The following is a 14,533-nucleotide window of genomic DNA, read 5'->3' on the forward strand; positions in this document are numbered from 1 at the left end:
CAACATCCTGCGACACGAGGAAAGTACTTCCACGTGATGTGGTTTCACATTGGTATTTTAGTGTCCACTTTGAATTTTTCCCCATTAGAAGGGGACTTGAGTTGAAGAGTACTCGTTTATTTTTACTGGTCGTTTTGTTTTTTTTTTTCTGTTGATTTTCTTTGTAACAACGGTTTTTTTGTTACATTTTTTTGTCTATTCGGCAGTTAATAGAAATTTTGAAACTTGTAAATCCGTTGGTCTTAGTGTTTGTCACGTGCAAATAATTTTCACTTTCACTTTACCACAACAAAACCGCAAAAAAAATATAACAAAAAGCTATGAACAAAAACAAATTTGCTGCATCAACACCGGCACTCAAGGATGCGGAATAATACACGAAATGAATATATGAAGACTTAAACAACAACAACAGTCGATTGTTAAATGACCGTGACCCCCACATAATAACAAACAGGTAAGATACTTGGTTAAGGATGACAAACATAAATTTATCTATTAACGTGAAGATGACATGTGACATATCCTCGTGGCTCTAACCATTTATAAACATGTGTTCATGTTTTAATAATGAGGAGGAAAAGCAAAACAAAAATAACACGGGAAATAGGAAACACATGTTTCGGGAGACAATAACATATTATTTGCTTTGTTAACTTTGAAAAGGGATAACCAGTAGCGGATTTTACTGGAGTGATGTTCTAAATACTCGTCGCCAGAGAATTTTTTTTTTGTCGTAAACGCCAAAATGCACTTTTTTTTTAAATTTATATGTAGTAATAGATTTAAGAATGTGCTCTTTTCAATTCTGTTATCAGATTTTTCCTATTGTATACCGTTACTGAGATAATAAACATCAATTTTGTGGGATATTCAGAAAATAGGCATCATATTAGTAATTATTTGTTTTAAAAAATGAGTTTACGACAAACTTATTTTGGGTTAAAACCTTGAGAATTTGAAAAAATCAAAACAAATAAGATAGTTTTGACTACATTTATATAAGAACACACAAAAATTCTATTAAAAATTGAAAAAAAAACTTCATCACTTTGTTTTTTTTTTTCAAAATGATGTCTGTAAATTTTTAATAAAATTTACTTATATGCTTTGATGAAATATACGCACTTAAGAAATATGTCAATTTTTGAAAAACGGAAACGCCATATTTCCGTTCGCCGCATTTTTTGAGAAAAACTAAAAACGCAGGTTTGTTAGAATCAATAAGTCTATTACGTATACACCAAATTTAATCAAAATCGTTAGAGCCGTTTTCGAGAAAATTGCAATCCCTCGAAAACGTTATATGGGAGATATGTGTTAAAAAGGAGATATTAAAATAATAAAAAAAAGGGTCTAGGGAATAACGTCAGAATCATCTGTACCTACTAAGTTTCAAGCAAATCCATCCATCCGTTTAGGCCCTAGCTCGATGTACAAATGGTCGCACAGACGGAAACCACTTTTTTGATCTTCTCCATCATCGTAATGTTGGTTTTGATTAAAACCTCAAATTTTTTTTTCTACACGAAACCAATACTTGCCATATATGTAGATACGGTGACCATATTTCCAGAAGCAAAACCTGGGATACATTCAAAAATTTTCGGATCGTTTTGAAAATATTGGTTCTTCAAAAACATAAATAGCTCAGGGAAATTAGTCAAAATATGGGCATGAAATCGCATTTTTCGCGGGACAAAATTTTTTTCATGAAATGTGTTCGGGTGGTTGTCCTTATCATAAAAGTCAATTTGTTGGGATAATTGGAGGTTGGGAACAGCCGCCATCTTGGAAAAGAGATTGGTATCGTTTTTATTGAATAGCTCCATTGTTATTCATTTTAACAAAAAATGACAAAGGTAAGACTTATTAACAATAAAATTATCTAAGAAATGATATACAAAACAATTCCGTGAGTTGATTAAATAAAATTTTATAGTTAGTCAAAGTGCGGGTTTGTATCGCAAGGTTGGGACAAAATGACATTTTTTCATATATCTGACGAACTTTTGATTTGTTTGGATAATTCTTCAAGAATGAATTGTAGTACTTATAATTACCTATAAAATGAGCCCACAATCGTTATTGTCACCATCGTATTGTAGAAGTAATCTAACTCCGAAACTCTCCATGTACTAGTCAAAAGTAAGAAAAAAGCTGTTTTTTTGCTAGTAGGCCAAGAAAATTTTGGGAGTAGAGGTATAACCAAAATATAAGTACGCAGTTTTGCAGCCATACGCGTGTTAATGTCGATTTCGAAGGTCTGACAACTCTAATTTGTGCTTTATACGGTTTTTGGGGGGTTAAATAACGTAAGTTTTCCAGTTAATGTGAATGGGCTAAATTTATACTATTTGAAATTATAAATATACAAGCTGATGCTCTATTATTTTTCCTAAATCTAAACACCCCAATCTTGAGGATGTGACCAATAGAACTATATATAAGCCGTTTATACGATTATGTTTTCGAAGCTTTTTTTAGGTATATAATAAGACACTTCTTTTGTTTAGATTTTTTTGTTTAGATTTTTGTTTGTTTATTTGAATTGAAAAGCCTGATTTTGGTTAGTTAAAAAAGCTTATATCGTGAGTTCTATTAACCCCATAGCCGAGATTGAGGTGTCCAGATTTAGGAAAAATAATAGAGCATCAGCTTGTATATTTATAATTTCAAATAGTATAAATTTAGCCCATTCACATTGACTGGAAAACTTACGTTATTTAACCCCCCAAAAACCGTATAAAGCACAAAATTAGAGTTGTCAGACCTTCGAAATCGACATTAACACGCGTATGGCTGCAAAACTGCGTACTTATATTTTGGTTATACCTCTACTCCCAAAATTTTCTCGGCCTACTAGCAAAAAAACAGCTTTTTTCTTACTTTTGACTAGTACATGGAGAGTTTCGGAGTTAGATTACTTCTACAATACGATGGTGACAATAACGATTGTGGGCTCATTTTATAGGTAATTATAAGTACTACAATTTATTCTTCAAGAATTATCCAAACAAATCAAAAGTTCGTCAGATATATGAAAAAATGTCATTTTGTCCCAACCTTGCGATACAAACCCGCACTTTGACCAACTATAAAATTTTATTTAATCAACTCACGGAATTGTTTTGTATATCATTTCTTAGATAATTTTATTGTTAATAAGTCTTTTCTTTGTCATTTTTTGTTAAAATGAATAACAATGGAGCTATTCAATAAAAACGATACCAATCTCTTTTCCAAGATGGCGGCTGTTCCCAACCTCCGATTATCCCAACAAATTGACTTTTATGATAAGGACAACCACCCGAACACATTCCATGAAAAAAATTTTGTCCCGCGAAAAATGCGATTTAAATTACTAATTTCCCTGGGCTAAAAAAGAAATAAAAATTTAAATTTTTTAAAATGCGTTTTCATAATTTTTGCTTCATTTTGATATAAAGATTTCTTAAACAATTTTATGGGAGCATTTTCGTTGAAATCATTTAAGTCGTATACAAAATAAAGAAAGTGTTTTTATACTTAATAAGAACTATTAATCACTTATAAAAAAATATTTTTTCAATCAAAATCTTGAGAGCTATTTTTTAACATTTTATTTTATTTAAAATGATTTTAAAATTTTATAATCTTTAAATAAACTTCTAACATGTCCCTAAAAATTTTGAAATTTAACTGGGTTCTTAACTCTTCTGTTCTTTATTGGAAAAAACTTTCCCTGATGGAGCTTTTCAACCTGGCAAATATAAACTGGAGTTAAATAAGTGACAACAAATTTAAAAAAAACTAAAGCATAGTCTAGAGGCGAATTGAAAATTATAAAACCAGCTCAACGAAATCGTAAAAGAATATTTTACTTTTCGTTGCACATTACGTAGCTTAACCAACGAAATTCTTACCTGTGCGAGAATAATTGGAGAGTTTTGAATCGTTTGTCACTTATACTTAACGGTGCAGGTAATTTTTCTTGCTCCAGAAGAGTTTTTTTTTTACTTTGGGAGACTCAGAAAAATTTTCGTTTTGCTTCGGCAGCAAAATAGGATTGACGCTTTTATACGAAAAAATTAGAAAAACTTTTAATTTGCAACCACTGTCTATTTTGTTTCTAGTACAAAGTTTTTAAAATTTTGAATGAAAAAATCAGAGAAATTTGGGACAGTCCCGGGTAAACCGGGAGGGATGGTCACCGTACCTATAGAGCAAGTAATAAATTCAATTCCTATTTGAATACGACTTAACTGTGCAATTTTGAAAAAGATTTAAAAAAAAAAAAAACAAAAAAAAAAAAAAAACAGTGAAAACAAATAATTTTTTTGAAATTTTGGTTTTAGATTTATGTTGATTAGTAGTTTTTTTTTAATGTGTAATGTCTTCTTTAAAAATTGTATATAATTTTTCGAGTAATTGCAATTTTCTGGAAAACGGTCCTTTTTTTTTGAATTTTGAGGTCATTTTACAATAATTTATTTGATTTTTTTACCGACTTCCAAAAAGGAGCAGGTATTCAATTTGTCTGTATTTTTGTATGTTTGTTACCTCATAACTTTGGGCTGAGTGAACAAATTTTGATAATTTTATTTGTATTGGAAATCTGGTGTATGCCTGGTGAAACTATGAGAAAAACCATAAAACCCAGTTTTGATCCATGGAAATCGGTTTTTTTTTTTTTTTTTGATAAAATGATTATTTAAGTATTTACTGTTTTATTTTTAATCTGATGCCTATCAAATTATTTTTTTATGTCTAAGAATAACTGCAGTTTTCATTTTAATACACAAAACGAATACATTACCTATAGTACCCTACAACGTCAAAAATTGAAAGTATTTTCTTTTTTGTACTAAGTTTTTAAATTTTTTAGCCAATCAAATTAAGTTAAAGTTTCATTTTTTTGTATTTTAATATCTTGTTGAAACTCGATACGTTCTAATAACCTTTTCTAGGTAATTCCAGTTTTTTATTTCTCGCTAATGCAAAAAATAAAAAAAACATCAAGTGAAAAAATTCAAGTTCAACGAAATTATTGAAAAAAGGCCTTTATACAACATATTTGTTTATAAAACTTTATAAATCAAAACCAAATTAAAAAAAATTATTTAAAAAGAAATATGAAAAAGCATTTTTTTTTTAGTTTTTTTACATTAATCGAATTTGTATATCAAAATTTAATTTTTTTTTTCAGATTTCAGATTTGGAAATTTATCTAAAAAAAAATTTAGTAATTTAGTAATTTTTTTTTTTACATTTACCAAATTTTTATATCAAATTTTTTTTTTATTTTTCAGCTTTCTTATTGATTTACAAAAATTTATTAATAATTGTTTTTATCAGAGAAGTTTTTTTAGTTTTCTTTATTTATAAAATTTATTTTTATTTAAAATAAGTTCAGTTTAATATAACAAATCATTCAATAGTAAAGTGATTTCGAAAAAAAAAGATTATTATTATCTTCATTCTTGTACCAAAATTATTCGATCCGTTTCGATTCAATGAATATCGAAAATTTTATTGTTTTTCAAATAAATCTTTTTTCTAATTATAAATTTAAAGTGAATTCACGTCAAATATACTAAACTATAAAACTTCAATTTTTTCCATTTACTTTTAAGTTAACCAATCTAAACAACTATAAACTACAGTAAAAAATATAAAAAGTAAAAATAATTTAAAAATAACATCAGCTAGCCAAAACCTGAAAAATTATTGCAAATTATTTTTATTTACCAAATCAAGTAAAAATTAAACTTATTGTTACCATTTGTAAAGTGTCTTTGCTTTTGGTAGATCAGAATCTTTTTCCTTAAATATAAACCGTCGACAACTTGTTGCTACAATTTCCCCATATTCCAATGCATCGAGTATAAATGAATTCTTTGCTTCAAATCCAGGGCTAGTGAAATTATTATATAAAAAACGATACGATATTAAAAAATAAATTAATCAGAATAGGTACTTACAATTTTTGTGACTCGACTGACAACATTTTCATATTTGAAAAACCCGAAACAATTGGACTTGATAAAAAGAATTGAAATCCCTTCATTGCTCCACAAATTATTCTTTGGTATTTAACTAAGATTGGTTTTCTTCCTATGAGCATTAAGATTGTATCAACACTTATTGCTGGGAATAGTTGAAATAAAAAAAACTGCAAGGATAATAAATAAGTTAAAAATTCATAAGAAAAAAATATAAAATTATTTAATATTTACTCGAATGTGGTAAATCATCTTATTTCTTGTCGCAAAAACAGCAGGTTTCCAAAACATTTTGTTGTATGGTATTTCTTTCCAAATTGTTTTCATTATCTCAAGCTGCCTTCTAATGCTGTATCTAGGGTATAACTCTCCCGTAATATTACAAATGAAAGGATTTCTGTAAAAATGATAAATAAAATATTCTTTACAATTAAAAGTTTTTTAAAAACTACTTTTGAATTTTGTCATTGGCAGCTTTCCAGATTGAAAGAATTGCAATTCTAACTACAACATCTAATGAAACTTGGTTTGGAATCATGTCTGGGTCACATAGAAATGTCCTTAAAAGTCCTTTAAGTTGAAATAAAACTAAAAGCATTAAAAATCATTTTAAAATTGGTTTTTGATGAATTACCCGTTCCTCCAGCAACAGCAACTGAAGTTGATCCAGAAACGTTATCTGTGTAGCCCGGAAACGGATCAAAAAGGGAACACAGGACTAAAAGGTTTAAGATAAGGAGTTCCTTTTTATTTTCTCTTACCAAATAAGGAATTTATAATTGAGTGAACTTACCAATCGAGGGTCGAATTATAACAATCGGGATGGTTTGATGAAAATCATTGACAACATGTTCTGATAGGGATTTTGTAAATGTATATGTATTGGGGTATCCTTTTGTTAATCTAAAACCAAAACTCATTTAATAGCTTTTTTGATTAATTATTCATGTTTAAGGTGAATTCTGCCAGTGTTCAAAGAAAGTGAATAAAAAAATGTCGAGGTATTTTTTCCTTCAAAAACATTTCTTAAAAAAAACTCAAAATTTAATTTTTTAATTTTTGGTTCACATTAGAGACATACCACTGTACATTTCAGACACCCAACCATTTTCAAGCCTTTTTTTCAATTATGGATTTCTTGTTATCATATTTTTTGTAGCTATTGCTTATTTTTGTGGATTCTCCTGAGAAGCCCAGTCCTATTACAAACAATGAATAGTATGATGGTATTTGTGCTCTGAGGAGATGACCAAAGTAAAAATGAAAATGCACGTGCTCAAGTTGAATGCATATATAACCATTTTAAAAAAGCTCTGTTTTAAGTTGGTATTTTGTTTACTTATACAACACTTATGTATGTAGCTACTCAGTGATTGATTGTTTTCTTAGAAGAAAAAAAAGTTATGCAGGTAGATAATATTTTATATCTTGGAAGTATTCCATCAATCTATTTCTTGTAACTTTTATTATATGCCATGAAGTAAGATGCATGAATGAGTTGTACGTGCCTTCTCTTAAGTCAAATACGATATAGAAGAACTTGAAAAAGATAACTACACATTACTCCAAAACTGTTCTGTTCTTAATAAGATTTAAGGAATAAATCAGAAAGTTTGAAAAAACATGATTCTTCAATAACAAATCAAACAAATAATGCATTTCATAAATAAATATAACAAAAAATCAGCACCACATTTAGGTTTTAGAACTACTCAATTTACTTAAAAGTGCAAATTTGCTTACAAAATATAATGAAAACTACTGGATTTTAAATTTATAAACCAAATGAAAGTTGTAAGCAGTATATTTTTATCATAAAACTGCTTGAATAGAACAAAAATATAAGCTTGCTTACAAAATCAAAATACAATTTTTTGAAACTATTTGAATATTAAAGATTGAGTTTTATGGACTGAAAAAATTTTGTTTTTTTAGAACAAAATGCATGTGTCATAGTAATGGCTATGAATTACCTGAACATCTTTCTTGAGAATATGAAAATTATAGTTACAATCGATTATCAGACTCCTTAGATATGAGCATGAGAAAAATTAAGTGATATTCAGCGCAACATTTAAAATACGTAGATTTGCTAACAAATTTGAAAAAAAAGTCAACAAATTGATTAACCAAAGGCAAAATGATAAGTTGATAATTATTAAGATATCGATATTCAGCTTAAACTGCCAGCAACATTTTTCAGTTATGGAAAAATTTATGTAGGTAACTTTAAAATATAATTAGTTCGTTTAAAAAAAACGAAAAATAAATAATCAGTTTTGATAATTTTGTCAGCAACATACATATTTTTATCGTAAAACTCTGAAAACACTAACGAAAAATCTTTTAACTTGAAGTCAAAAATTTTTTTAAACAAAATGATTATACACATTAACCATTAACGAGAAATTCGTCACAAAGTTCAGAACACCACCATATTTTTCATATGAAACAAATTTGTACACCCATTACCGATCGAGATCACAAAATTAAAATAAATTCAGCTGCTTGAGAATGCAAGCTTACAAAATTTAATCACAGTACAAATTTAGTAAATGAGAACTGATGTAAAGAAAAATATTGTCAGCTCTATAGTTTTCTTATGCAGCTGTTTACAAATTAAAACCAACAAATCTGCTTACAAAATTTAAACGGAAATTATAAAATCAAATTTATGACGAGAAATTCCTACTTATTTATACAATCAAAACAGATTTAGTTTTTCTTATTTGATAAAATTACCTCTATGGAACTAGATGAGACTCTACAGAATTTCAAAACCACAAATAAGCTTACAAAATTCATAAATATGAACGAGAAGTACGATTTTGTATATTTTTGCATGCAATTTGTCAGCACTTTACTTAAATTTAGGAAACACTTCAACGGGTTAAAAGTACAGGCTTGTTTACAAAATTGAAATAAAAGGACTAAAATTATTGACTTCAACGTTGTCTAAGAAAAAAAAAAAAAATTTTATCACTGGAAAAATTATCATAAAAATCTCCACTTTAAAAGAACATCTCTTACTTATTTTCAAACACACGCATATCATCATCATTCACTTGTTCAGCAATTCGAATACAATTCCTCCAATCCATTGGAGCCGGATATATCTATATGAACACAAAATTTTAAATCAAATACAAGTTTCCATAGATAAATTCCACTGTCCCATAAATACCTTTTCGTCTATAAACTTTAAATTACAATTGCTGAATAGAGTAGAAATGTGTAAGAACATTTGCAATTTAGGCAGCTTTGCGGCAATTCGAAGGACTTCTCGTGTACCACGTACATTGATGAGTATTGCGGTTTTTAAAGGTTCATCAAATCGTATTGTTGCAGCCGAGTGTAAAACTATGGATACATTTTGTAAAAGTTTAATTGAAGAAAGTGGTATATCCAAGTTCAGCTGTGACACATCGCCCGGTATTGTGATAAGTTTGTCTAATTCTTTAGGTTTTTCTCTACGCAACACATTGAAAATCTGAAATGAGGGAGAAAATATTTATTATTTAACCTGTGTGACATCTTTGTTGTGGGAAAAAATTTAAAAAAAAATATATATTTTTTATAGCTTTTTCACATTAATTACCTGATCTTTTTTAAGTTCTTCTAAACGTTTATTTGGATCAACACCTTTTTTTGGCCGCAACAGCACATATATCTTACTCACATTGAACGAACGTAGTATTTTTTCTATCAATCCTTTTCCAAGAAAACCTTAAAGATATATTTTTTAATTTTATTATTTTTCTTGAATATTTAAAAAAATTTCCACCTGATCCTCCAGTAATAAAAATTTCACGATCATTAAAAAAATCTATCAAAGAACCATCCATAATGATTGTTTTAGTTCTTTATTGCCACGACTTCTAGTAATAACTGAAAATACACCAACAGAATTGTGTATCTTTGGTGTGCAGAAATGTTGACAATTCGATGATTAGTGCAATTTTGTTGGTATCCAAAAGTCATTCGCTGAATAAGAATGTGAGTTCTTTTTTTTGCATTGCGCTTCTGCAGGGTGACTCAAATTTTTATAATTTTTGATAATAAGAATTTTTTTTTTCACCAACATAATAACTATTTAACTGCGAAAAAACATAAGGTCGTTTACAAAATAGCAGTGAAAAATAGGATTTCAGTCCAAAAATTTAGAATTTTTTTAGCAAAAATTGTCAGCACCATATTTTTAATAAAGGACTTCTTGATAAGTTGTCAAATACAAGGTTGCTTACAAAATTTAACAAGATTACCAAAGATATTAAAAATGCGTTGTTTAACATTAATTTGTCAGCACTATAGTTTTTGCTTAGAACTACAATAATTACTAAAAAGTATCAGGTTGCTTTCAAAGAAGAATCATTCTTTACAAGAAATACGTATGTATCAAGTCAAAAAATTAAGTACTTTTGCAAAAATAAAAGTGGTCAGCGCTATATTTGCTATTTCAAAAGCTTCAAACGAACGAACATACAATAAGTTCTTGGATGAGAAATACGAAGTAAATCAAGAAATTTCCTCTTAAATCGTAACTCAAATTTTTGACATTTAAAATTGTAACTGAAAATAATTTCAATTTTCAAGGTTTCCCAAAAATAATTTTAAAGTTATTTATATTTAAAGAAATATTTTCATTTGTTACCATCTTGTGTGATGAAATCCTTCTTACATAAATGTATACTCTACTCAGTGTGGCAATCAGAAGAGCCATTCATACTCTATTTGGAAAGGATAGTAAGCTGATTTGTGTGTTTTTTTTAAAAGCTTTCCTTTCGTTTTTCTCTTTAAAATATTTATAACAGTATTATCCGAAAGGTTCTGTTAACTCATCCAACTACGGTTAGTTCAATCTCGGATGAGATAGGTTACTTTTATCAATCTGCGAAGAATATTTAATCCAATTCTTAGCGTAAGATGTGTAGGTACCTCTTTTATAAGACCTCATACTATTATTATGTTTCGAGTAAATTGATAAAGGAAAGTCGAATGCATTGACTTATTTCTTTTCAGATTTTCTTTTTAAATTGTTTGCATTTACTATTAAGGAACCGACTGTTAATTTTAATAACTTAAGCAAGCAATCTCGGTGTATTAAAAAAGATCCTCTTGTTTAATTTTGAGTTTAAAAAAAAGTTGAAGAAATATATTTCTTATATGTAGGAAAATATAAAATTGGTTTTTATAATCACTAAAACTTGTTTTCAAGTGCATCGGAATGCCAAACGAATAAAGTCATTTGGTTTCTTGTATTTTTTTTTTATGTTTTTTTACATACCTATTACAAATTCTTAAAACAAAAAGCGGTCAGGTACCTATGCCATTTTAAGAAAATATTTATCAATACTTAAGAACCCGTATTCAAAAAAATGATTTTTCAAAAAAAAAATGGATTTTTTTTTTCAAAACAAACTTTTTTTTTGAAAACTTTACTCAATTTTAAAATGAAGGCTAATTCAATGCTCTGTATTAAAATATTCGTTTAAACCCTGATTTTTCAATCGTCAGATAGACTTTCTATCAGAAGAATAAATATCACTGTAAAAAAACTTTTATTCTTAGAAATAATCTCTATCTGAGGTTTATCTGATTATTGAAAAATTGGCCCTAAATTAACGAGAGAAATTGAGAAGTTCAGAATTTATAATTTATGAGAACTAGAAATTTAGATTCCCGACCCGATAATTTTTGAAGTTTTAAAAACAACAGTAAACAATTCTTGCACAGGAAATTCTGGATTTCGAAAAATTGAATAAAAGTTCTATAATGGTCCACTACTGTTTTTGTAAAAAAAATTGTTTTCAATTTTTCACAAAAATTTAAATATATTTTAATTTTTTTTTATTTTTGAACAAAAATTTGAGTTTTAAATGTAGATTATAATAATTACTACAAAATTGCTTATTTTTCAAAAACTTCTTTAGGTATACCTATACTTTGTTTAAAAAACGGCTATAACAATTTTTATCTTCAGGAATGAATCTTAATCTTAAGTACCTAGTTTAAAACGCACTTTCAGAGGCGTACGTTGAGTTGCCGGGGCCCCGGGACAATATTAATTTTAAGGAACCCCTTCGATATTAAGGTGCCATTTAGATATAGCTAGAATGTTTTTTTTTTTAAGTATACGGTATACGCCTTTTTCTTTTTTTGGGGGCCCCAGAAGTATTATTTGTTGGTCGCTTAGATTATTTTAGTAGCATTTTTTTAAGCCACTTTATACTTTATTTATAATAACAGTTTCCTTCTCTGCATTGTCTCCATTCAAGGCCCTAGTGTTAATTTAGGCCCCGAAGCACCGACCCGCTTGCCCCAATGGTTTGTACGGCCCTGCGCACTTTTATACATGCGCATTTTAATAAATTTTAAATCCAAAAAACCGGCTCTATTAAGCACACAAAATCAAGGAGCACGCTTCAAATAATTGTTGTAAACAGAAATAAACTTAAACTACAAAAATAAATTTTTAATTCGTACCCATTTTTGACTGAAGCAAAAAAACAAATTTTTTTTTAGAGATTTTAATTGGTGCAGGTTTACCCAAATATCATAAAATCTATAAGTTTTCTGGCAAACTTGTGAACAACATTTTTGTTCATTATTGTTTTCTTCGTAAGAATTAATTTATAAAACACTATGTTTATTAGGGTGCTTCTTATATGGTCGAAAAAATCTTCTTTTCGATTTTTTAATGGGACACCCCTGCATTATGTTCTACCATATAAGCATAGTGTATGGTATTTTTTTCCGATTTTAATATTAAAATTTAGGGGTCGCTACCATTCACTAAAGATTTAAGTAAAAAAAAAAGATCAATTTCAACAAAAAATTTTTTGTTACAATACAAAGTACGTTTAAGACCCGATTTTTCAATCTTCTAATAAACAGTCAGTTAACTGTCTGTCGAATAAAGATATTAGGCTCATAAACAATCAGATAAAATCATTGAATTTTTCAATTAAGCTATTCTACAGAATAACACAAAAAATGTCAAATTCAAAAATATTCAAAATTAAACTTCATTTTTATTCCGCTGTATTTTTATCAAAACTACTTTCAAAACAGTTAAAGATTTAATATAAAGTACTTAATTCTGATTAAAAATTTTTAAATTTTCTGAGAAAAAAAAACAAAATTTGGTGTATTTTTCAAAACTTTGAGTTGTGGTAGTGACCCCTAGAACGTGTTTAAACTGGACCAAATTTTACCCAATTTATATTTAAGGCAGGAAGAACAAAATGAAAGGGTGTCCCATTAAAATTTCGAAAATTGATTTTTAAGAAGCACCCTAATGTTTACAACACCTTTATTGGAGAAAATTGGCCCCAAAGTCAAAAATTATCATGGGTAAGAAAAAAATAATTCCATTTAAAAATTAATATCTGAGCAATAAAAAAAATAATAAAATTTTTTAAATGCATGTACAAAAAATAGCATTTTTTTCTAAAAATCAAGACATTAAAAAAGTTTTTATCATAAGTATTAACGGAGTTATTAACATTAACATGAGTAAGGGCATACCAAAGTAAGCGTTTTCTTAAATCATCGCTAAAGGGTATCAACTTTGCAGATAGAGAGTTACTGTAGAACCAAGAATCATCCCTCAAAATCTTCTTATCTTATCCCGGGACACCCTGTATAATGCATAGGTAGGTAATGAAAATCGCTAGAAAAAAAATGCAACCAAAACCAATCAATTTTAATAACTTTTAAAATGTGCTTTAAAATTTACTATTACTAATATACATATGTTCAATGAAAATCGTAACAACCGTTTTTAACAAAAAAAAAAAAGAAAAAGTTTTTCATATTTGCCATATTACAGGTAAAGTTAATTAAAATTAATTAAAAAAAATTTACACACCAAGTTTAAAGTAAATTGGTTTAGTGTTTCTTTTTTGTTTTGCATTTTCTATCATCCGACTTATCGTACAGTACCGCAAGCTAATCCAATCTCTTGAATTCTCATTGTGTCTTATCATATGATTTTTTATTTAAAAATATTTATTTAACCAATATCATTTAGATCAACTGTATGTAAACACTTTTAAGTCTAAATCAACAATTTAAATTCTTTGTACTAAATTGTAAACAAAATGTATACAAAGTGACAAAAATTTAACAAAAAATCAATATTTAACCGCATCAAGTGTAAAAGTATCTTACCTATTATAAATACTGTCTGTGAACTGTGAGATACATTTCTACATGTGAAATAAATAAAACAAAAATAAAAACAAAAAAAAATGTGCAAAATAAACAGAACAAACTACTAAACAAATCCCAACACAAATATTAATTTATTCAATGTCTTATCAGTTCATTCATGAAGCCAAAAACAAAAGCACAATATTTGTACTTAACTCAACAAGTGCATACGAAAGAAACTCAAATAATGTATCTCCACTCATTGATATCAGAATTTTGAGTATTTTTGTTGAATGAAATAGTGAAGATCTCTCAGAAACATGTCTACAGATACAAAATTAACAATAATAGGTAACCGAAATAGTATTCATAGATTGTATAGAAACAAAAGTTTT

General features: G+C 27.9%; 2 protein-coding genes across 3 annotated transcripts in view; one reads left to right on the top strand and one right to left on the bottom strand.

Moving 5' to 3' along the window:
• LOC129908988 (monocarboxylate transporter 5) overlaps positions 1–14,533 on the top strand; it is a 128,314-nt gene that overhangs the window by 66,050 nt on the left and 47,731 nt on the right. Inside the window, exon 1 of one of the 2 annotated variants that reach the window (XM_055985863.1) lies at positions 162–457. The exons of the other annotated variant lie outside the window; for it this stretch is intronic. The gene's annotated coding sequence lies outside the window, so the exon portion shown is untranslated. Of the gene's footprint in view, positions 1–161; positions 458–14,533 lie in introns of those variants that run through there. 2 annotated transcript variants of the gene reach the window in all.
• Positions 5,384–10,081, bottom strand: LOC129909585 (fatty acyl-CoA reductase wat-like). Its single transcript, XM_055986659.1, has 11 exons — positions 9,769–10,081; positions 9,583–9,710; positions 9,169–9,474; positions 9,015–9,100; positions 6,778–6,887; positions 6,619–6,702; positions 6,437–6,554; positions 6,219–6,381; positions 5,964–6,154; positions 5,762–5,896; positions 5,384–5,698 (listed from the first exon to the last, which is right to left on the bottom strand). The coding sequence occupies exons 1-11, from the start codon at positions 9,827–9,829 to the stop codon at positions 5,611–5,613; spliced, it is 1,470 nt and encodes a 489-aa protein (XP_055842634.1). The 5' UTR covers positions 9,830–10,081; the 3' UTR covers positions 5,384–5,610.

Source organism: Episyrphus balteatus, chromosome 2, assembly GCF_945859705.1.
Source record: "Episyrphus balteatus chromosome 2, idEpiBalt1.1, whole genome shotgun sequence".
NCBI classification, from domain to species: Eukaryota; Metazoa; Arthropoda; class Insecta; order Diptera; family Syrphidae; genus Episyrphus; species Episyrphus balteatus.